Below are 24,080 nucleotides of genomic sequence, written 5' to 3'. Positions count from 1 at the left end.
CTATCGCAAAAATAAAGATGTGTTACTGGTTCAGGCTAAAAAGAGCCCCTGAGCTTGCACTGATGACTGATGCCACGATCAGGTAATAAATAAAGAGTGAAGAAATTGGGGCAGGGCTGAAGTTGCAGAACAAACTGCACTGTGGGCAGCGATGCCTGACATCAGGTTGGGTTTTGACAGCCACCCCCTTCCCTTGTGCATGGCAAGGAGGAGCAATGCCAAACACCCACTACCATTGCTGCTCGTGGATGAGGTCTGGGCAAGGGTTTTCAGGCAACCCCTAATGCAAGGCTTGGTGCTGCCTTGGTCGCCCCAGCTTGCAGATGCTCTGCTCTGTCCCTGAAGCAAGGGCACAGTGCTGGGTCAAGAGCATCCTCCGTGCTCAGTGGGTGGGTGCACAGTCTTGCCCCGTTGCTGGTGGCTGCAGCTCCTCAGCCATAGTGGCAATGAGCAGGGGCAGGAACGAGTTTCCAGCTCAGGCTGTCCCCGTTGTGCTCAGGCAGACTCTGTCCTCCCACCGCTCAGGGACACGTGGTGGCAGAGAGGTGCTGGCAGAGGTGTTTGATGAAGTCTGCTTGGGACTGCGGCAGGACACGGTTAATGACAGACGCAGGGATCCAGCCCTTTGGGACAGAAAACACCCCAGATTTGGTTCCACTGGGTCAAAGAGAGTTGGGGTGCCCATCCCGGGGAGGAGGGTGCATTTGCACACCGGGACGCATACCCCTTGCTGTCTCACCCAAGTAACACGGTGGCACTTGCCTTCAGGTCCATGCTCAGGAGCCAGGTGAAGTGGGTACAGCTGGGGTCCCCTGCCAGCGGCTGCAGGACGATGCAGCTCAGCCGGGACTCAGCCCTGTGGTGGGCAGTGAAGCAGGCAGTTAGGGTCCACCCCAGGGGGGAAACAACGAGTGTAAGGAGATCCCAGAGCAAACACAAGAGGAGCGTGTGCCTCCCTTGCCATGCCCAGTGCAAACATTCATGGCTATAGCAGTGGTCTCCCCCCTGCAGTGACACGATACCCAGTGATGGTCGTTTGTGGAGGGGACTTTACCTGATGCAGCCTTCCTGCAAAGGCAGTGGCTCGATGTGGGTGGCGGTGCCCACCAGGTAGATGGCTGTCTCCCTCTTGCCACGGTGCCGCACACTGATGAAGTCCCGCTGGCCCACCAGGTTGCCTGGGCTGGGAGCAGTGACTTCGTGTGTCACCAGTGTGTCCGCCCCGACACGCTGCAGCACCTACCAGAACAAGGAGCACCACAGGCATTATTAGGCTTTTCGTGACTGCCCCTCCAGGGACATCCCTGCCACCCCCTTACTCCTGTCCAGGGGACGTTAATCCACCTTGGGGACAGCAGTGTGGGGTGGCAGCATGAGCAGAAGCAGCAGCAAAGCAGGGGCTTGGGACTTGCACCTGGTGATAATTAAGTCCCAATCCCCTGCAGACTATTAAGGGGGAAAGCTGGTAATTTTTGCAGCCTTTTTTATCTGGGATGGGACTTTCCCTGTGTTGTTTCTTTTTCTGAAGGGGCAGGGAAGTGGTAGCGATAAATAAGCAGAGGCTGGGTAGCATCTGAGCCAGCCCAGGTGAGGTAGGGGAGACTTTCTGAGGCCAGCAGCTTGCTTAGGGATGTGCTGTGATATGGGAGCTGAGAAATAAGGCAGAATACTCAAAAGAAGCCCAAGACAGCACATAAGCTTCCTGGGCGTGCCCCTGCAGTGTGATATGTTTGGTTTTGCCTCTTTTTTTTTGACCTGTCTGATTCCCCTGGACAGCTTCTCCCTGACATTAAAGTCAGAGCAATGTCAGAGTCCCACAGTGTGGAAAAACCTCTGTGAATAGGCACCATACAGAAAAGAGAGCTTGGAAGTGACACGTTTCTCAACGCCACATCAGTAAAGCACATCTTGTCTCCCTGGGGTGATATCCTGCTCTTGCAGAAGTGAGGAATTAGCTTTAATCCTTCAGCAATCTTAAAAACCTTGATAAATATGAGGTCTTGGATGCTAGCAACCCTGGCAATGCATCTTGGACCGTCTGTGTGTGATGGCATTGCTGGCTGCCAGTCCCTCCCCACCTTACCTTCACCTGGCTGAGGGTTGGGTTCCACTGAGGCATTTGCTCAATCCTCTCGAAGAGCTCCTGGTGCAGCTGTGCCACTGGCACGGCCAGGATCACCTCTGCCCGAAACACCTTGCCCAGCCCAGGAAGGGCGGTGCTGGACACGGCAGCTCCAGAGTCCTGGGAGAGCAGAGAGCCTGTATCAACCCCAAATGCCCCGAGTCATCAGCTGCATGCTGAAATGTCTTGCTAATAAATTATCCCAGTCCTCTTTTTAATCACCGCTTGGTTTACAGGCAAAAACCGTTATATTTAAATCATGCCGCTATGATTGCTTTTTTTCTTAAGCTCCTTCCTAGCTAAACAATTCAGCAAACAGCTTAATGAACAAACACTGTAAATAACAACAAAGTCACAATCTGTTGGGTTTTTCTGCAGAAATACTCCTGGCTTTCCCCAGGAACACGATTATCTGAGTTTCCCCTTCCAAGCTTTTTCCTGCTGTCTATTTACTTTGCAGATTTGCTTGTGAATGTTTTTAATGAAGGCTTGCTTGGAAGCCCTCTTTGCTGTGCATGCTTTTGCATGGCATATCTCCTGTGCCCATGGTGTGCCTTCAAGCAGGAGAAATAAGAAAAGCATGTCTCCCCTCCCCTGGCTCATTTCTCCTCCCGAGAGCTTTTGTGGCATAAAGCAGTAAGGCAAGAGGTGGCTGGGCTTTACCAGCATCATTTCTGCCTGCCAGCTGGTGTGCTGCTGCAGGATGCTCAGCGCTCGCTTCAGGGCTGTTTCTCCCTGGGTGATGTAGGAGAGGTCCACACTGGGGAACCGGCTGGTGCTGATGTCTCCAGCAGGCTCGGGGCAGGTGGCTGCAGGAGCAAGGCAGAGCAATGTGAAAAGCCCCCCCCCCCCCAGCTTTACCTGTGCACATGGCTGTGAGTACAGAAGTGCACACAGACCTGGAGCAGAGGGTTTTGCTGACCTGAAGTCTTGGCTTTTACCACGCAGCTGGTTCCCTCTTGGGCTGGGGGACAGCCTACTGCAGAAACCCTTGCCCTCAGGAGCATCCCTGGCATTCATTCACTGAGTCTGTACTGACTACTTGGAAAGCTTTTTGAAATTGCTTTCCAAATCAATTCCCAGTAACACCGTGGTACAAATTGCATGTTGCTTGGGTATTACTAACACTGCATAGGCAACCTTTGGACCAAGCCACACTTCAAAAAAGCCAGATGAATTTGCGAATTTTCAAGTCTTTGGGTAAGCGATGGAAATAGGGACACAGCAGACATGCAAGAAAACACAATAAGTTCCTGTAACCTCTGCTAGAAGCTTTGGCTGCCGGTGCAGCGAACCAATGAATTTACCTTCCCAGAATCTCAGGTCTCCTTGCTAACCCCGCTTGCCGTCAGTATGAGGAATGCTTTTAAGTTACCAGAGAGCTGGAGACCAGCCCAGGAATGAGAAGGTAATTAACTCTGTCTCTCAAAATATAAGTCAAATCATATGGAGAGGGTGCATTTTAATACTCATCCCTCCACCATGTGTTGCAAGGGGTTGTGAGCAGGGCTAGGAAATATGGTATCCAACCACCCGGGCTGAGCTTACCCGTCTCCTTCCCCTTCAGCCTCTGAACATAATGAGGAATTTTGGAAGGCAGGCGATGGGATCCTCTTACCACCAGCCCTCTCACATCCTTCTGTATTGCTGCAACGGCTGTTATCTTCAAGCCTAGGGGAGAGACATGCAGGCTTTGGTGAGCACAGAGCATGCTAGGGAGATGCTGTGGTGCCCTGGGTCTCTGCTGGTGAACTTCCAGCAGCTAAGGTGAATTTGCAGCTAAGACCAAGACTACCCTGTATGTGATATAACGCGAGAGGAAAATCAATGCTACTTTTCTGCCTTTTTTTCCCCGAGGTTGGAGGGGAGGTGAGTGGTGCTTACCGGGCAGGCGGCGGAGGTGATCATGGGCAATGCCACAGCAGAGCTTGATGGTGGCCCGCAGCATGGCGCAGGAGCAGGGCTGCCTCTGGGAGCACGCTACAGCCCGGCACGTCTTTATAACCAGCCTGAAGGACAGCACCTGATGATAGGACCACGCTGCCAGATAGCAACTGGGAATAAGGAGTACTCAAGGACAAGGCAAGCGAGAGGAGGGGCTGGAGGGAAAGGCCATGCTTCCCTCTGAATGAGCCATCCCTGCCTTTTTTCCTGCCCTTTGCAGGCAGCTATGAATGAACGTGTCCCCAAGGCATGGCTGGGATGGGACACTTTAGTGGTCCCCAGTGCCACTTTATCGAGGACTGTGGTGGCAAACCCAAGCCAGCAAAGGCAACTGGTGGCACTTGCACAGGCACAGCATGGAGGATGGAGTGGGAGATGAGAGCAATGTGGGTTTGCTCTTGGGGAGTGTGGAAGCTGCTGTTAAATCCATACTTGCAGAAAATGGTGCTTCTTCCTGTAAAAATTTCATAGAAGTTAAGATGGTAATTGCTGCTGTTGTAACTCCTCAAGTAATGCCTTTTTTTCCTCTTTCCTACTTTATTCTCTCCTAATCATCCCCCGCAGACCTCTGCTGCTTATGGTGATCTACATTTTTGGCATGAAGTTATTCAGTCCTTCCCCTTGTTTTTTTTTAAAGGTTAAACACAAAACCTACTAGGTCACTCTCTAAAATACAGCCATACTGTACTCCTCTGCCCCTTGGCAATACCTGCTTTTTCAAGTGCTTTGAAAACCCTGCTTGATTTTTACCATGGAAAGGCTCTTCCACCCATATGTAGCCAATGGGTCGGGTGCTTCTCTTTTACACAGCATCACTGCCGCTCACTTTAACTTCAGTCTTTGAGGCTGCCACAGTCAAAATATTTGGGCAAAGAGGCCAGAAGGGCTTTGGGGCTTTAAAGGGATAGGAGAGACTTCAAGACTTGCAGTCTGTTTTGGTTGCAGTCAGCATGTTTCTTGCTTGGATGGGGACAGTCCTTCCACAGCTGCTGTGCAAGCACTGCAGGTTCTGGCACTGCCTGTTCCCTGGCAGCCCTGGGGCTGTCACAGCGGTGATGGGGACAGTCTGATGAATCTATGCAGTACTGCATGTTGGTTTGAAAAGTGTATTATTTGGAGTGGAGTAGCAAGACAGATGCCTGTGGATGTTTTTTGGGCATGGCAGCATAGCCATGGTTGCAGAGTAATTGATTAAGTAGGAAAAGCAGCAGTAGGAAATTCACATTTTCACCCTAAGCTGACGGAGTTGAATATAGTTATTTTCTCTTTCTAACTGATGGTGCTGGGTCCCTTTGGGTGCGTGCTCGCTCCCAGGAGCAGCCACTCACCAATGGGGTGACCTTTGCAGCCTGCCTGGCATCCCCGCAGCTGAGGAAAGCAGCGGCCCCTGCCAGTGCAGGTAGATGAGCCAGGGCAGGGGCTCATCCCCATGTCACCCTTCATAGCCTTGTCCCACATGTGAGCTGAGGAATCCAGCTGTCTCTCCCAACACCTTCTGTGCTGCTAATATCTTTTTTCTTATAGCAAGCATTGCATCCCTCCAATACTGGCAGGAATGGAGGGGGCAGAACAATTTCCTACAAAGGCTTCAACTTTATTTCCCATGGGTTTTGGTCCTGCTGTGCTGGAAGGTTTTATCCCAGCCCTGGGGACTTGTTGGCTCAGCTCACCAAGTTCCCAGGCTTCCCACCTGACTCACCAGCCCCAGCCCTGAGTTTCCCCCGCCCCCCCAGGCTTTTCCTGCAGGGGTAACCTCATAGCACAGCTGCTGTGGCTTGCACAGCTGTGTCCCATAGCAGCTTTCTCCCTCTGTTCCTGACAGCTGGGCAGGTTATAACAGCAACCCCTTGCCAGCTGCTGCTCCTCGGGTCCTTTGCTGCTTATTTGCAATCTGCTCCAGGGTGGCTTCATATGTGGTGGCGGCCAGAAAAGTGCCTGTGTGCATGTCTCATGTCTGCAGGAAAGCCTTGTAGGTGTGCCCGTGTGATGTGCATAACCTAAATAAGCTGCAAGCCTTGCACTAGGGGTTTGGGAGCTGCGGTGTAGCCCAACGGCATTTTCATGGGAGATCTGCTATTGCCAGAGCTTTCTGTTCAGTGCTGAGATTTACACTGCTGCTTTGGTGAGCTACAAACTACTTTTTCTGTATTTTTCACAAGGTCTGGGGAGTCACTGGGGCCCAGCAGTTAGGAAGTACAATAGGAGTTTTTGCAAGGAAGGAGAGAGCAGTGACTAGTAAATCTACTCCAGCGCTTTAAACCTGCGCCTCTGCTAGCCCCCAGGGAGAGATGATCCCTGCTAATAGTCTATCCTCTCACACACATTCCCCTCACTTTTGCACACACTTTCTCATGTTAGTTTTGTCTCTGTAGAAAGTTGTAATAGACAGGCAGATAATGTTTTATCGCCCCATTTGGTGGGTGGTGTCCATATGCTCTCCTGAGGGCTGTACGAGATGTCCTGGGAATAGAGTGACTTACAGGGAAAAAGAAAATATCAAAACTTGCCTGCGATGGCAAGCCTGGAGGCCAGGAGAGGATGGCATTGCTACGTGAGACCCCAGCTCAGAGTGGTGAGAGGCTGCCATGGGTCAGCCCTGGCCCGTTGCGTGCTGGTGCAAAGGTCCCATAACTTTGGGTGCAGGCTGTGGGACACCCCGGGGTTGCAGGGTGCCATGCACCCACCCCTGCGTGGCTGCCCATGCACCCACCCCTGCGTGGCTGCAGCAGGGCGGCTTTGGCCCGATATCTCCACCAGGTTTGGCTGCAGCCACTGGAGGTCACTGCTGATCTGCAGCTCCACGTGGAAAGCCACTTTTGGAGAGGTGGGTAGGAGCCCCGCTCCCAGGTGCTGGGTCTGGGCTGCTCTGCCCCTTAACCCCCTGGAAAACCCTTGGGAGCTGGGTGGTTGCTGCATGTGGGACTGGGAATGAGATCTGGCACCCCAGCCCTCCCAATTAGCTCTGCTGCCTGATGCAAGGACCCCTTGGGGACTCATCGTTTCCAGTCGCGCAGGGCAGGACCCCCTGGAGGGATGCTGGCTCAGGGAACACCCTACAGCTCCCGAGCGAACAGCGCTGCCAAATGGGAAATGCAGAGCCTGTAACCTGCGCCTTGGGAGGCAAAGGTACGATTTCAGCCGCTAATTCTTCCCTTGTTCTAGTCAAATACCCTGTGATTAAGTTAACTAGTAGGAATAATGTCCATTTGAAGGAAGACACTCTTATTTGTTTCTCTTCTTCTTGGCCTGGGCACCGAGGCTTGGTGTCCTACTCCAGCTCCGTGGGTGCAATACAGAAGAAATGGGCAATTTTACAGAAATGCCTGTGTCCCTTCACTGTCCTCTGCTGTTTGAGCATCCAACCAGAACTGGAAAAAAATATCTCCAGAAGGGACCTAGAAGCTTTAGGGTTCACTGACTCAGCAGGAGAGCAAAGCTCCAGTAGCAATACAGACTGGTAAGATCCCCATTGAAATGTCCTCACTGTTTCGAAGGGGGCTGGAAACATTTCCAGCTCCAGCCCTAGCTATGACACCTCATCCCTCTGGCAGGACAAGTATCATCCTTAGGACCAGAAGTTCAACTGCTTTAGGGTAACACTGGTGCACAGCATTTAAGTAAAACCTGGACTAAAATCTTTGGGGTTTCCACAGCCTCTGAACGCTGGTGTCTTCATCTGCAGGTAGTGGGCACACCACACTTACTTGTTTAGGGCAAAACTGATCTGCTATCTGCTGTAGGAGCTCACCCATCAGCAACATTATCCTCTTTCCCACCCCAAGGGGTAAGGCTGGCATTTTCTGTGCAATGAAAACCTCAGCTGAATGAAAAATCTGCCCCTAAATCTCCTTCAGAGGTGGAGAAGAGGGAAAGAGACCAATGGAAAAGGTCCTAGATGGCAAGTGGATGCCTCCCAGCTTTGGCTGTGGAGCAAATACTGAGAAGTTTTGGGTCCAAGTAGTCCTCAACAAACACTTGGTAGAGCAGCATGGTTTTGGATTGTGATTAAGGCTTGTGTTGGTCCATAGGTGGTCACAGATGTGGTGCATGCCAGCAGAGGTTATAGCAACTCATCAGTGCACAAAACATAGCCTGAATCAGCCCAAATCCTGACCGTGAGACAAGAGGAGTGGGAAATAATGGGATATTCCTCGTGAAGATGAGGAGCAAGGGGAACTCAGAGCCGCTATCAGCAGCTTGGCAGAAAGCTGAGCAATGCAACAAGGGCGATACGGGCTCCCTCCTCCCACGGTCACGAAGGGATCCTCCTGTTCAGACCCGAGGGCAAGTCTCAGGCAATTATTCTCTGTGTGTCCTTGAGACCCCTCTGAGCGAGACTGCTCTGTAATCAGCAGAGCCTTGATTCAGGGGAAGCCCTGATTTTAAGCAGTCTTGGATGGCCTCCAATACCTTTGCAGAATTTGGCAGGAGAGGATAAGGCAGTGACTTTGGTCCCATGGGAACCCTCCTGCAGGGCTGCCGTTGTCCCTAATGGTGCTCCAGGGGTTTCTAGGAGCAGAGGTAGCCCTGCATCTCTGTCTTGCAGACCTGATGGGGCATTTAGCTATGGGTCTCTGAGGCACCCTAAATATGGAGCTAGAAAATGGGTCCCTAGGGACCTTTGGCTATGCTGTTCTTGCTGTAAGTTCCTGTGCTATGGGAACTACTGTCTGCCTCTCTCTTCTTCCTAGCTGTGTCCCCAGAAAAGTTAGGAGTCAAACAGAGATAATATAAAAATACATGGCCTTTATTTCTGTACATAACCAAAGCACTTGTAGTTAGTGTCTCCAGATGGAAAAAACACTCAAGTTTCTTCCCCCTCAAACCAGGATGCTCAGTGCTACGTTGTCAGGCTCATAATAGTAATAATAAAAAGTTCAATGTCCTTCTCTTTTTCTAAAAAGCACATTTTATAATACAAAAAAAGGGGCTACAAAGAATTAAAAGGCACATTCTTATTGGGAAAGAATGAAGGAATACTGCTTTTTGCCTCCCTTCAACACTGGAGCGGTGTTTTGTGGCTGATAACAATCCAACTTGAGAGGAGAATGCAAAACAGAAGAACAATATTTACTTGAAGCTAATTGTAATTTTCACAAATGGTCACCAAAAGAGCCCAAATATCAGCAGGAGAGGGAAGCTGCTGTGTCTCTGTTGCTGGAACGCTGCCTTCCTCTATGCAGGGTTGAAGCAATCTTATCTCCATCTACTGCCTCAATTAAAATAGAAGGGCAGCTGCTGTTCAGGTGATAAGAGAGGCCAGAGGCTTCTCCATTAATATGTAAACTTTGGATCAAAAAGGAAGAGGAGAGGTTCTAGGCAGAAGCCACCTTTCAATAGATAGGTTTTGAATCTGCATGCACCAGCAAAAGGCACTTCGAAGTATGTGCTGGCTCCTATCAAGAGGAGGAAAGTGATGGGATGGAGGTATGACCCCACTACTTAACTTTTCCAGTGTGGGTTGAATAATGTACACCCTGAAGTACGTTTACCTGAAGCAACAGCTTTGTAATGTTCAAGCTCTCTGTGATAAATTCTCAAATCCAGAAAGGATCATGTCAGTCAAACATGACCTCTTGCCTTCCATGACAACCAGAATCTGTATCTGCCCTATAGGATGGACTGAACCACCAATAAATCATTACAAAAAAAAAAAACCAAAGGACAAAGAACATTCCAAACACTTTGGCAGCTTGTGCCCATGGTTTGAAACCATCTGGTTCCCCAGCTGGGTATTGCTGACTTCAGATCCAGCTCTGTGTATGACCTCTGTAAGACTAGTAATTTCTCTGCTTCCAGTGTCTTCACCCCACGCTGGGAGTGCTGATAATCTCAAATCATCTTTTTAATCCATTCTTTGAAAACACAAAAATGCTTGTGCTCTTGTGGTTTTTAATTAAAAGCTGGCTTTTATGACATTGGATGATTCTTGCAGCCTTGCCTGTCTTAGAGGGAAAAAGTGTGGAAAAAGTCAAGTGTAGACACTAGGAAGCAGTCATTCAGGATCAGCATCATGAGGGGATATGCAGAACTGCAATGAGATGCTTTAATGCCTTGGAGAAGTCAGTGTCTCTTCCCTTTTTCCTTCAGTGAGTCCCTGTTTGAGTCCCCCCCATCTCCTTCCAACCTCCCCCAGCAGCTGGTAGATCTCCAGCATTTTTACCACATTTTTAAGTTTCACCCTCAATACAATTCTCCCTGTTTCAAGATGAGGATTGACACTGCTGGTCCATGCTCTTTAGAAGGGTCTCTTGCAATCTGCTACACTCTTCCCTGCTCTGTTGTAATTTTGCCTTCATTTCCCCAGATTTTGGGAAAGCTCTGTGGGCTGCATTCCTCTGCCGTGCTGCTTTTATTTGCTCTGAATGTGAATCTGACCCCCACTGAAATACATGTTGTTCCCCCCACGCTGGCCTCATCCTTGCTGCCTGCTGTGGCACCAGCCACATCCCTGGCAACAAGAATGCAAATTTCCCCAGGAGTAAAAGGATGGCAAGAAGCTGTGAAGGAGCTGAGTTGCCTTTGTATGCAAATAAATGCAAACACCTTCAATTAATCTGGAAAGAACATACAATAACTGGCAACAGGTTATGAAGCATTTCATCTTGCTTCTCTCCCTGAGGATTACTCTGGAGTGAATGTCTCTATGGTTGCATAAAAAATTTTTTAAAAACCTCATACCTTCTCTAGAAATATTTTCTTTTTCATGTTCCTGGACCATTTGGCAGCTGCAAAACTGTGCCTTAAAGGAGGGTCATTCACTCCGTCCACGGGGAATCTCCTCCCTGCTGGCTGCAGATGTGCTCTCTCCTGACTGCTTTGATGAATGGGGAGAAAATGTGGCATTTTTGGCTATAGGCTTGCAGAAAGGTTTCTTGGGCTCTGAGAAATCATTCATTTGCAAAAGAAGGCTCTTTTTCACAAGGACCAGTTTGGCTTCTAGCAAGCCAAGAGTTCAGACAGGGAAATCTCAGCCTTTGGGGTGGGGAAGCCAGGTTTGGCTCCTCCAGCCCCAAGCAAGGGGTGCCTCTGGCTGTCCTGCAGCAGTTCCTCTTGTAGTTTCTTCTGATGCCCTTATTGCAGCATTTTTCTTATTAAAAGAATGTTGTGGAGGAGTTGGGCAGAGCCCTGGACAGCTCATGTCGGGTTCACATAAAACTGGGGTGTGTGGCAGGGGAGGGGGCAGTTATTCAGTCCCAGAGTGCTCAGATTCTCCTATTCTTCCACCGTCAGCAGGAGGTTGCAGACTTTGGAGTTGGCCCGGTGCAAGGCAAACTCCCGCCCAGGCATGGTGCCTCGTCTGCCTTTTCGAGTGGTGTTGCTCTGGCTCCCGGCAGATTTGGAAACTGTGAAGATTTCTCTGTGGGACAAGGTGACAGCAAGATGGTAAGGAGGCTGTGGTGGTGGTGGACGTCATCTTCCTCCCAGACCAGCATATTCACCATCTCCTGATGGTCTAAACGTGGTGTTTCCACCCATGCATCATGAACTTGTGGTGGTGTTCCCCTATTCCTACCAGTTTTGACCCACCCTGCTCAAAAAGTGCATAACCATTAATTCCCTCCTCTCTCCAAGAAGCCCTCCTTTATCTCAAGCATGTCATGATGTTTCTACAGTATCCGGCCATATCCAGAGATTACCTGTATGGAACCTGCTCCTCTCTCAGCTGCAGGCACATGAGCACTGGGCTGCTAGAAAACCTCAGCATGGTGTCAAAGTGGATTGAGGTCTCGACTTCTGTCTGGCTTCTCAGGGTGGCTTGGAGGAAAGGGGCATCTAGTTCTGCCTGGAAATCAATGGTGAGGCTTCCCCTGCAAGACAGAAGCATTTGAGTCCGGTCACTGAGCAATGGCCCTGTGCTGGCCACTGTGCACTGGCACCAAACAACCCTTTTAAGCATCTTAATTTTAGATCTGGCCATGGAAAAGGATTGTGTAACCAGTGCCCACCAGCCGCCCTACTCATTGTGTCCACCAGGTAGGGCTGGACCCAGCAGGAGAAGGGGAAGGGGCTGTGGAAAGCCAGCCTAAGGTGCTAGGTGCTGAGCCCCCCAGGTACCCTGCACCCCCAGAGCCAAGCAGTTTCTCACCCACTGACCTTGCATTGATGCTGGTTTTCAGCTCCTGCTCCCAAATGTTCACATCCATGTCAGCTGAAATGTCAAGCCCTAGCCCACCCTGGAGTTTGACAGCCACTTGGAGGCCAGACTGCAGAGGGATGACCTGGAAGGTGGAAAAGGCAGACCTTGCTATGACAGAGCACCGCTCTTGGCCGAGCAGCTGATACTGGCAGTGACTTGTGGCTGCTGGGACTGCCTAACCCAACCCAGAAGCTGGGCTTGCATGGGAGAAACTCCAGCCATGTATGTCCCATGGCAGAGCCAGCCGTCCTGCTGTTTTACCAACCACAAGAGACATCATGCAGGGCCACCTCACTCCTGGACCTCTATCCGTGGTAACATACCTAAAAACCCACTGGCTCATGCTGTGAGTTTCACTAAGATTTGGCATGGAGGCAGGTCACGTCCCTCCCCGCTGCCCCCCAAGCTCTGGTACCTGGTGATGGTCCATCAGCAGGAGGTTCCCTTTGACCACACTTGTGGGTTCTCCACTGCTTAACAGGACCTTGGCCATTAAGTCTGTATATCCCTGGAAGAAGATTATTGGCCGCAACTGAACATCAAAGAAGATAGCAGACATCCCAGCCATGAGCTCTGGCTCCTCTTCTCCTTCCAAGACGTTTTCTCCCAGCATCGACTCCATCCCTTGTGCTTCAATAGTGACCTAAAACACAGAAGCAGACCCATGCTAGTGCACAGAGCAAAGCTGGAGAGGTTGTTTCATGCCCTGCAGTGCTATTTGAGTTGCTCTGCTTGTCCAGCCCTCCAGCAGGCACCCTTTGAAACAGGAAGACAGTGATGGGGTGGGTTGGACAGGGTATCCAAGCTATCCCTGAGCACTGTGCAGCAGCAGTGTTGCATCCCCTGTTTTTTGGGGGAGCAAGCCCTCCCTTCTCCAGAGCAGACCTGTCTGCCTTCACATCAACGATGGGAGGTATGCGTTTATGTGTTTCTGATAAGGAGCATACTGAGTGCAGAGGTGAGGTCAAACACCGTAAAGAGGTTAAGAGGGGACACAGTTGGGGTGGTGGGACCACTGGGTTGATGCCGTCTCCCCCCTCCACCTATGTGCCCCCCAGCTGCTCTCCCAGAAGCACACCTGAGCTGCGCGAAGCTGCCAGCCACGGCTGAGCAGGGAGAAATCAGAGACACTCTTCCGTAGAAATCCACCTTCCAAAAACAGCAGGTCCAGCCTGAAGGTGGAAAGCAGGTCCTGGGTGACTGAAAGGCAGACAGACACCTGTAAGTATCCCTGGGCAGCACCTGGCACATCTCTTTTTGTGAATGAGTCACTGAATGGTGGTGAGCCATAAATGCTCTGAGAGCAGCATCAGGGGATGAAGACTAATAAGAAAATACAGAGCCTGTAGGTGGGATGTGCAAGGCTGGGATGCCAGAAAGCAGGTCCCCTGTGCCACCAAGTCAGAGCTCGGCAAGACAGAGTGGCTTCTTAAAAAAGCTCATCCAGATGGATTGCAGGAATTGGGAGGTCACTAGGTAAGTCTAAAAGCAGGATCCTCAGAACTCCATGGTAGTTTGTAAGCCTCCTCAACAGATTGCATGGCTAGTCCTGTAAGAGCTGTCCCACCTATGGTCAGGGTGGCTGACCTGCATGGATTTTATATGTTAGATGTTAAATATCTGATAAAGCTAAATGATTCAGAGGGAAAAGCCTCTCTGTGGTGTCTCCTTCCATTCTTGCAATAATCAAAGGATTCAGCATTGCAATGTTTTTCTTCCAGGTGTTGGCTATTTTGCTTCCACCTACCCCCTACAAGGCTAGACTGAGCTAATTTGAAGGAGGACAGAAAAGAGAGCTGAGGGGCAAAGATTTAAGCAGATATTTAGCAAATGTTGATTGCCGCAGTCTCTCTGAAGTTTGATTTTATCTCAGTGCAAGGACTTACCTCTTTGAAGAGCTTATTAAAAATTCCTAAGGAAGCTAAGTATCTTGACTCATCGGCAAAAGCACAGAAACTCCCACTTACAATTTACCATTGGCTTCATCTCCAGCTGAAGTACCTCTTTCAAATTAGCAGATTTAGGGAAACTATGTGGCACAGCCCAGCCCCCCTGCTGTAGGGGTGTCAGAGAAAGATGTATGTATTTTGGGTGGTGGCAACCAGCCAGCCTTCAGCTGGTGCTGGGGGACATGCTCAGAAACCTCACACTGAGATTTTGGGGCATTTCTATAAAGCTGAGGCTTCTTCTGAAAGCTGCCTTTCCCTACCAGCCACTCCTTTAGCCGTTTGAGGGGACCATGGGGTCAGTGTTCTCCGTGGTGTCACCTGTCAGAGGTCCTGAGAAAGAAGAGGAGATGCCAGCTTTCGAGAAGAAGTTGTAATTATTTATCTGTGGGTCTCCCATGATGTCCTTCATTATCTTCCTGGAAGCAAGAGGGAAAGGGTGTGTTAGCACTGGGAGGGAAGGAAGGGAAAATGTCAGTGGTCATTACAGAAGGCTGTACAGAGAAGGAAATATAAATTTCTGAAGTATTTATCCTGGTCACTGACTGCCCAGAGAAATGTGATCAAAAAAAGGAAACCAACAGATGCGGCCTACCCTGGAATTTCCCTCTCCTCCGGTTTATTAGGATAAACCAGTCAGATGTTTTTGTGCAGCTTTTGCTTAACTCTGAAAAGTGTTAGTGCTCAGTTCGTTTTGTGCAGATAGGAAGATTAATGCAGTTACAAATCGTGCCCTGCCCTGTGAGCCAGAGCTTTGGCCTCCAAGGACTCTGCTGAAACCACAAGTCTGGGTCCTGCTGCACTGGGGCAGGATGAGGAGGGACGCTGGGTTTTGGCTGGTTGGGTGGCATCTGTATCTTTTCCTCTTCCAGGAGCTGGGAATTTCTGGGACAGCCTCGGTGCCAGCTCCAAGAAGTGATGCTAGCAGGCTTTAAAGGCACACTGGGTCAAAAGCCACAGCTTGAGTGTGGAGGGGGAGAAAAACGTGATGTAGGGCTAGGGTAAAAAATGCAACCTTCCCCTCCAGACCCACCTTGCCGGGTGGTGGTCAGCATGCAGGCTGTTCCAGACCTTCAGGAGCAAAAACGTTGCTGTCTCTGTCTCCAGCTCTTTGGCAGCTAGCAGGATGTTGATGACATCCATGGGTGAGGGCTCGTTATCTAGGAGGATTTCTGCAGCGGCCAGGCGACACGTTTTTTCGTAGCTCTTCCTCTTCTCGTGCAAAATCCTCCTCATTGCTCGTTTCACCTGATATGAGAGGGCAATTAAAATGGTGGTGTTAGGGTGATGATGTGCAAGTGTTGGTTCTGTTTGGACCCTGATGACTTGGCTTTGAATGGGAAGAGGAGCACCAAGCCTTGGCACCTTCATTTCGTACCTTGCCGGAGATGTGCTGAGCGGGGAATTGCTGCAGAGCAGAGATGGCAGCGGCGGTGATAGTGGCAGGACCCTCCTCGGCATGGTCCAGGAGGGTGGGGATGGTTTCAGGGAGCATTGCGTTCCCCAGGGCCAGCAGATAAATGACCACCTCGGACTCCTTCTCGGCCCCCTTTAGCCCCCTGAGGATGGTTTCCACCCCGCGTTCCACCTCCTGCTCGGGATTTGCAGGAGGGCAGAAAAGCAGAGTGGGGTGAGGGACAGGAGACATTCTGGGCAGCCCCAGAGGTGGCGCCAGGTGTGTCCGAAAAAGCCAAGCGTGAGGTTTTGCAGAGGACCCACCTGCAGCCCACACAGCTTCTGCTGGCACAGCTTGCCGACCAGAGACCCCATGGCAACTATCCCTGTCTCCTGGACATCAGGGGCTAGCTGCTTCCCATCCAGCTTGTCCTGGCCACCAGGAAAGGGGTATTAGGAAGCAGAGAAAAAAAGAGGGTGAAAAAGAGAGAGGGAGAGTGCGTTTTACCTTTTACCTCAAAGCTTTTGCCAAAAAAGTAAGGGGAAACTGGTTCTTAACCGCCTTGAAGGAGGCAAGGCATGGTTTAAAATGCCATTTTTTCATGGTGGCTTTTAATTAAGCTTCTATTATCTGTAATGCACTGATATAAATCACTTTCTTCACTTTCCTCTGAGGAGTATCTACTCTCATTGCCAGTGTCCCATTAAAAGCGCATAAAACAATCCCACAAGCAGGAAGATATATTTCTATGGAATCATATTTTCCTCTTTCAGGAAAACATGCTTGTTATTCCCTCCTGCCTGAAATGGGGTGAGGATCCATCCTGGACTGAGGACCCTCAGGGAGGGAAAGAAATATCCATACTTACTAACACCAGGCGAAGAAGCTCTCGTGAAGGCCGGGGAGAGAAAGCTGCCGCGTAGAGAAACTTCTCCAGCAGGGACTTGCGCTCCTTGCTGAAATCCAGAAAGTCTGAGAGAGCTGCCAAGGATGCCACCGACTGTGCAGCTACCGCTGCCTCCACAACAAAGGGGCTGGAGCAAGAAGGAGGAGGTTATCAGTGGCACGACCCACTGATAGAACGGGAGAAGAAACAAGGTACCCTGTGCAGCTCCTCATCCCTCTTTCTCTTCTCCATGCTCTCTTCTCGCTTTAACTCTTGGGAGCTTCAGTTCATGGGTTAAGAAACCTGGAAGGTTGGCTCTTGCTCTAAACTCACCCACCTCAAGGTATTCCACTGCAGAGAAGAGTCTGGCCACAGCACCCGCACCAACAAAGAATGGATGCTATGGTGGATGGTCCGAAAATGACAGACCTCCAATGACATTTGCAGAAAGCCTTGCTGGAGTATTTGCTCCGCTTCAAAGCCAGCAGGAAAAAAGGAAGAGAGGAAAAAAAAATAGCAAGCCATGCAGTGTTTGTACAGAATAGGCATTAAATAAAACCACACTTGGATTAGTCAGGATGACTGCCTGGATCAGGTATGGTGTATGGACCAGCACTAAATGACCCTAGTTGCCAGGACCAGGAATGACCCTACATGCCAGGGTTCTACACGCGCGGAAAGCCAATTTCAACAAGGTAACTCCTAGGAGTCTCACAGCATCTCCTCTGGTGCTCTCCTCAGCAGCTGCAGAACATCTCTCTTCTTCGCGCTGTGCAGCATCCGGATGAACCTCTGGAACTGCCAGGTTGTTGCCACCTTTGAGGTGTCCATTTTGACTCTCTGGCTGTCAAAATCCTTCAGGTAGGCTCTCAGCTGCAAAGATGAAGTTTGGTAGGTGGGATTTAAGGTCTTCTAGCCCCATTATCATGGAATAATGTTTATACAGGAAATATTTAGGAGTGTGAGGGACCCATGGGGATCATGTAGTTGCCTGCAGGCATCTACTGCAGCTTCCCACCCACCACTGAGGACTTGTGTTAAAGCCCCAGTTTGTGGTATCTTCCAGGAAAACATCAGAAGAAACCAAGAGGATCGCTGATGCCTGAAAGTTGTTGAAATTCCACATTTCCTAGGTGAAAAGTCTGGAGGACATGAGGAGGCAGAAATAAGCTCTTGTTCGTCCTTGCCAGCCTGACCTGCAGTGGAAATATTTCCTGACCTCAGACCTGTGATAAGTTTAATGCAACTGCATGTGCCAGCTGTGCTGCAGGTTATTTCCCCATCAAGGGAACACAGCTATGCCTGGGGGGGACAGAGGAGTCCCTTCCACCATGGGTAGCAACACTAGACACTATTTGGGAGAGGTAATAGGTCAGGCTGCTGCTCTACAGCACTCCCAGGGTGGCATCCTGCCTTGACAGCAGTCACCAGCCCCTTCAAATACACCACTGCGGTTGAACCCTAAATTCTACAGCCTTCTCCTGCCCACCCTGGTGCCCAGCCTGGGGGAGAGCACGTGGCGAGTTTTGCGGGTGGGTAGCATCACTGACCGATGGGCAGTGGGTGCAGACCCTCCTGAAGGGCAGGCTGGCCATGCCCAGGGTCTGGTGCTGTCCCTCTGTGCCAGCCAGTGCATCCTCAGGGCTTCGTCCAGACACCTCTGCTGGGCCGGGCATTGGAGGAGACACTAGCTGGAGCTGCTGCCTGTGGAGGGAGAAGAAGCCATTGGGGAGCACTTTGTCATTTACATCTTCCATGGCTCAGAGGCTGGTTGGGTTCATGCAGGGTTGCAGAAGGAGGAGATGTGGGTGGAAGCTGTCAAAAGGTGCTTGGTGTTCCCTGCCTGCCGTGCCCAGCTGCTGCACCTTGTCCCTGCTGCCTGCACCAGTCTGTGCCCGCCAAGCTGGCAGGAGAGCGGCGAATACTTCAGCTCCAATAGATGCACCTTCATCCCCTGCCAGGCTGCCCAGTTCAGCTGGTGATATGGGGACATCACTCACCTTGAACTGATTTTGATGCTGGTGGTGGATCTCAGGGCTGGAGACAGCACGTGGCTTTCCTCTGCCAGCACCGACTGGAGGAGGTTGTCTTTCACCATGTACTGGCTTCTGCTGGTGGGCTGCCACTGGACTCGAAAAATCTTAAAAAAGGAAAAGCAAGGAGAGAAAAAATGCAACCTTTTCTCTCTTCTCCTCTCCCCAGGAGATTTCTCTCCTTTTTATTAGCAGCAAAAGAGTTTTCCAGTCCACAAAGTTGCCTGCTTTGCTTGCAAAACATAGGAAAAGAAAATCCAGAAGAGCCTGACCTCTTGCCAGATGTGGGAGAAGGTGACACCTGGTGAGGACCATGGTGAAGGGATGCTCTTGCCCATGGCTGATGTGGGGAGCCAGACTGATCGACACCAAACAGGCTTTCTCTTTCACTACATGGTGGTATCATGCTGGTCAGCCATGGAAGAAAAGGGGAGCAGAGGGAGCAGGGGTTATTCCTGCCTGGCATGGGCGATGCCTGGAGACTGCAAACTGGAATCAGTGCCTCCCAATGCATTGCCCTTCCTTCAGGCCCATTCCACAGCCGCACAGTATGGGAAGGAGGTATGGCACTCAGTGCCAAAACCTGCCTCATCCTGACAAGCATCAGCAAGGACGTTCTCCGAGAGAAAGAGAAAGCTAAGCAACAGCAATTTCCACCAAGCTTATGCCAAAAAATGCTTGGCTTCCTTGCGTGGTGACCTTGGGGAAGCTCACTGGATTTTTTCCTTCCAAAAGAAATGACGCACTTGCTGGACTTCACCTCTGCCTTGTTTCCCAGCTGCGGTGAGGGGAGCACTGGTCATGCTGGGAGATGTTATTGAAGCAGCTGGGCTTGCACGTGGCAGGTCTTGGGGAGGAGGAAGAGCTGAACCATGTGCAAGCAGTGTTTTTTGACAGCAAATGGCATTAGGGATAATAACATCACTATTTTAATAGAGAGGTTTTTTATCCATAGGCTTTGCCTTTTACAGAGCTGGGCAGCACTGTCATTTTTCTGTTACAGCTACAGATACAGGCACGGTCCAGAGAGCTGCCTCAATCCAGATGGCAGGTTTGTGTGAAAACCTTATTGCCAAAAATGTGCTATGCAGGGTTCGTTACTTTCTTGGGTAAGTTTGCTATGAATCATACCCCAGAAAGCTTTTATTATATGAACACTCAGAATTTGACTGCCAGGTGTCAAGACCCTTGCCAAAGCCTGTGGGCTCTCTACGTGGTGATGCCCATTTTTATATTGAATTCAGTAGAATTTATATACTTTGAAAAACCTGTTGATTTTAATCGTGGCAGGTATAGCTGCATTAAGACCCACAGAGTTTAATCTATGTCAAGGCTGAACATGGGCTACTGCTTTAAATGAAGCAAGCAGCAGTTTTTGGTCCTGTCCCTGTCAACCTAATCCAGTAAATCTGAGGTCCACAAAACGTTTCTGTATCTCCACCTTCCCAAGCAGGATTAAATGATGGGTCAGAAGCGATAACAAGGATGGGGATGGGATGACCCAGGACATCTTTTCTTCTCCTACCCACCTTGAAACCATATGCTTCTCCCAAGGTATGTTGGTGCATCCCACGCTGGGTATGGGTCTAAGAGCTAGAGTCCCATTCCAGGCTGGTGCAGAAGGCTGAAGCCAGCTGGGAGTGGGACTCAAAGCCCACCTGCAGCAAGATTTTTGGGACAGCCCTGATGTACTTGACATAAGTTGAGCCCACCACCGTGAGAGCAATGCACTTGCTTTGTTTACAGAAGTGAATCCAGAGTTCAGCTTTGTGCAGCTGAGGAGATCCTTTGTCTTTGTGATGGAATGGTTGGACACAGTGTATGTGACTTGACAGCTCCCAGAGATGTCCTCCTGAAACGCAAATATTAGTGACCATGGGTAAGGGTGATCAGCTTTGACTGAGCCTGAATAAAATGATCTGTGTAGAGAACAGACACAAAGGACAAACTGAGAAACAGAAAAGTCATCAAAAAGCTAGAAACTGGGCTGTATTTGGGGGTCTTGGGTAGCTCCAAGTCCATCTGGGCAGAAAATTTGCTTTTGCAAATTAAAGCTAACACCAGCAGCATCATCTTTGTGCCTGCATTTTGGGTTTTGAGGTTATTTCATGTTGGTCACAGGTTACTCCAGGACCAGTGGAGCTCTGGATGGAGGGATTTCCCTTCCATTTGCTGGCTGCTGGCTGTGCTGAACAACAAAAATCCCGCTTGGCAGAAATTCTTGTAGAGGTTTTTCTCTACTATTCCTACCCTCCAGGGAAAGATGATGATTTTGTAAGTGTGTCCATTCCTGAAAATCATCTACTGATTATTTTATTTAAAATCTTCTGCCTTTCTAATAGCCATCCTTGCTCACAGCCCAGGGGCAGCTGGAACAGCAAAGCCCATGATTTTATCCTGAATTTTGCTTCCTTGGCTGAAGCAGCTGGGCTGTCTGTTCTTTGGGGCTGGCCCTCCTGCTGCAGCATGGTCCCTGGCTTTTGGCCAGAGTCTGGCACCTGCTCTGCACCTACCTCCACTGCAGTGCCTGCATGGGGCTGGAGCTGGAGCAGACTGATGATGCCTCGCTTCAGGTTCGAGATCAGGATGCTTTCTGCTTCATCCCCGTAGAAGGCTTTGACCTGGGAGGGCAAGAGGTGGTGTCTGGCTGTGGGGACAGCTCTGGGGGCCCTGCTGCTTTCCCTGCTTACAGGCATCTCCCCTGCAGCCTAAGCAACACCCTGTAGACATCTGAAGATTTTTCTCAGTAAGGTCCATATCCCTCAATAGCACAAGCTTTGTGGATGCACGCCCATGAAATTTGTCTTTTTCTCACCCTTGTTTTCCAAAGCCTTAGAGGAAAAGCTCAGAAATGAGCTTATATAACCTTATATATATATATATATATAAGGACTGAAGCCATTTTAACATGGGATGCTGCAGCTCCAGCTGAACCTGCATCCTCTTTGGAGGATGGGGCTCCATATTGGACCCTGTGAGAGAGTGAATATTCCTACATTTGCTGCTCTGTCCACTTCCTTGTGCTCTGATATGAAATCAGAGGTGGAGCAAGAGTTTGTATATGCTTCGTAGCTGGCAAAAATTGGGATGTGGGCAGGAGTGCTCTGTGGAGGGCATGAGCAAGCCCAGGGGGTGTCCAGCTGACCTTCCCACTGCTCCAGGAGATGAACACTGGCTGCTGGAGCTCTGCCCGTGCCTCTTGGCTCAGTGCAATCTCTGCAGGGGGACCTCCAGTGCCATCCTGGCTCCTCTCCTCTTCTGGCTTGTGTTGGACTTTCAGGTCACGGATCTATGACAGTAGAAGATGCCAGAAAGCAGTAACCAAGCATGTCTGCTCTAAAGTTGCTATGCATTTTACCTGCAAGTGATGGCCTCTTGGTCAGAGAGGTAATTTTTCAGATGGCGTAGGCTAGAAAAGGAATGGGCTAAAGAAAGACAGCATCACTGTTCCCAGGAGGAGTTCCCAGCTGCAATGGTTTTACCACCTCACACACCTGCACCTGGAGCAGCTCTTCCCCACTTTGGTCCCTCCAGAGCTGGTGTAACTGGACCAACGCCTCAGCCTGCAGGCAGGCTCCCTGCAGGGACAGCATGGACGTGTGCTCCAGCTGGACGTCCAGGGTATAGTGGTATTGATACAGGGTCCCAGGCTGGAACAAAAGTGGCTGCAAACTCCCTAAGGAAAGATGCAAATGTTGAAGGTACGCAGTTGCAGACCTTGGTCCCTCCACTTGCTGCAGCCAGCATCCTCCACCCTAGAGAGAACCCAGACTTGCAGGGACACCTGTGACCTGCATCACTTTGCCTCCTGGACATGTCATTTTTACACCAAGCAGTAGGTATAGCTGATGTGTTTGGGGGAGAACATGGGAAGGTTTTTATGGGAAATTATTTGTGCCAGCCAGTTGGAAATTTGGGTGTTTTCTGGATGACAGCTGATTCCTGCCTGTGTTTCCAGCCCTGCCTTAGAAACAATGGCCAGAGTGGGGGCTCTGCTTGGGGACTTCAGCAGGACTTTTTTTCAAGTGCCAGAGAAACACACTTTAATCCTGAAGTAAAGTTTCCTGAGCGTGCCCACAGGCAGGAGGGATATCTTGAAGTGTCTTTTCAGCATTGTTCATTAACTGGGGCAACGTCAGCATTTTTATTTAGGGGAGAAGGGAGGCCATATTCTTCATATTGTGTGTTTCCCATCAGAACTGCTAACTCTTAATTAGAACACTGACTTTGAGATAGGGCAAAATTAAATTGGTGTGGCAGCTTTAGATCAAAACTCCTTGCTTTAATCTTATTTATCTACAATTATTTGGAGTCCCTTTCTCTTCCTCATGTTAAAATACAGTTGCAGGGAGGAGGGTTGCCTTTGTCATGACATAAGCAGTCTAATCTATTTTCTAAAGTCACTTGAAATTCTTCTGCACATCTGATGCACTTGTTTGGCTTCTGAAATGTTTTATAGTTTTGCTATTTTTGCTATAATAACAAATGAAAGAAATCAATGGAAATCCAGCTCACTCCCTGGGGCTTTCCTCCATCAGCCAGACTGAAGAATTTCTATGTTTCTGCACCATGTGCAGTTAAAAAAGCTCCAGCTTTCCAGTCTTCCTCACCCCCCAGGGAGGACTTCTATGGTCCCAAAAAATTTCCCCACCTTAGGAGGTGCTCAGACTGTTTGCAGCTGAGGCAATAATTCTTCCCTCCCCGGCCAGAGACTGGGGAGATGTTGCATTACGGCAAGCCCCAGGAGGCTCTTTGTGCACTGGGATGAACATCCCGCCTATTGGGGCATCCGGACCCCACCATGTCCCTGGACCCCAAGCAGCCCAAAGTCTCTTACCTTTTGCTGTGCTCACAAAGGAAAAGCAAAGAAGGCCAATGTATCCCAAAGCTGCCTGCGGATTCATGGTGGGCTCCGGGAGCTGGGCGGGAGACCGGGAAGAAAAGGGGGGTGGGAGAGGGAGCTATCCAACAAAAGTGGGCAAGATTTGCAACGTCAGGCGATGGGGCCCAAACTTCTCCCTATCCCAGCCTTACACATCCAAGGAAAAGCAAATAATTAAACCTTTGCACCAACCCCCAGCAGCCACGGAGGGTTTGGAAATCAGCTGAGGTTTGCCAAAGAGCAGCGGGAGGGGAGGAAAGCTGCAAAAAGGAGCTGCCAGAAGCATTGCAGGGTGGAGAGATTGCCAGTTTGCCTTGATACGGGAGGGGGATGCTCAGAAAGCCGCCCTGTCCCTTGGTGAACCATCTCTTCCCACCAGAAGGGGAAGAAATGGTTGCTTTTAAAAGAAAAGACCCGGAAGGGGGAAAACAGCTTTTCCATCCTTTTAGTTAGAGACTGGGATCTGCAGCCTGGAGGCTCAAGTTACTTAAAGGGCCAGGCTGGAGGGGGATGGGGAGACCACACTGATGAGTGGGAACCTGAACACTGTTACCCCTCAAATACAGCATGGGAAAGGGGCTAAGGAGGGGGGCTTGGCTGGTTGTGCTCCACAGAGCCTTCTAAGCCCTTGGCCCACCAACTGTGCTTTTGTTTTTCCCATGCATGAACTTTACGATTGCTGAGTTTAATTAGTTCCTAAAGACTATAGACTGCAAAGGCCCAGAGTCCCT

The 24,080-nt window shown here is 50.1% G+C and overlaps 2 protein-coding genes across 2 annotated transcripts; both read right to left on the bottom strand.

The window, feature by feature from the left end:
- Positions 1-521: 521 nt before the first annotated feature.
- On the bottom strand, positions 522-4,070 carry LOC101910288 (steroidogenic acute regulatory protein, mitochondrial-like). The gene is made up of 7 exons (XM_027783498.1): positions 4,007-4,070; positions 3,671-3,793; positions 2,786-2,931; positions 2,084-2,242; positions 1,055-1,239; positions 763-856; positions 522-623 (listed from the first exon to the last, which is right to left on the bottom strand). The coding sequence occupies exons 1-7, from the start codon at positions 4,068-4,070 to the stop codon at positions 522-524; spliced, it is 873 nt and encodes a 290-aa protein (XP_027639299.1).
- A 7,211-nt stretch (positions 4,071-11,281) lies between these two features.
- Positions 11,282-23,371, bottom strand: LOC101910465 (microsomal triglyceride transfer protein-like). The gene is made up of 18 exons (XM_027783491.2): positions 23,305-23,371; positions 21,962-22,143; positions 21,613-21,756; positions 20,981-21,088; positions 20,203-20,319; positions 18,435-18,574; positions 17,985-18,138; positions 17,150-17,307; positions 16,417-16,582; positions 15,872-15,979; positions 15,531-15,743; positions 15,186-15,400; positions 14,474-14,571; positions 13,285-13,406; positions 12,622-12,849; positions 12,164-12,288; positions 11,707-11,877; positions 11,282-11,426 (listed from the first exon to the last, which is right to left on the bottom strand). The coding sequence occupies exons 1-18, from the start codon at positions 23,369-23,371 to the stop codon at positions 11,282-11,284; spliced, it is 2,661 nt and encodes an 886-aa protein (XP_027639292.2).
- Positions 23,372-24,080: the final 709 nt, after the last annotated feature.

The sequence above is a fragment of the Falco peregrinus genome, chromosome 1 (genome assembly GCF_023634155.1).
Source record: "Falco peregrinus isolate bFalPer1 chromosome 1, bFalPer1.pri, whole genome shotgun sequence".
NCBI classification, from domain to species: Eukaryota; Metazoa; Chordata; class Aves; order Falconiformes; family Falconidae; genus Falco; species Falco peregrinus.
The sequence above is the reverse complement of the archived record's forward strand: the minus strand, read 5'-3'. Positions and strand labels throughout refer to the sequence as shown.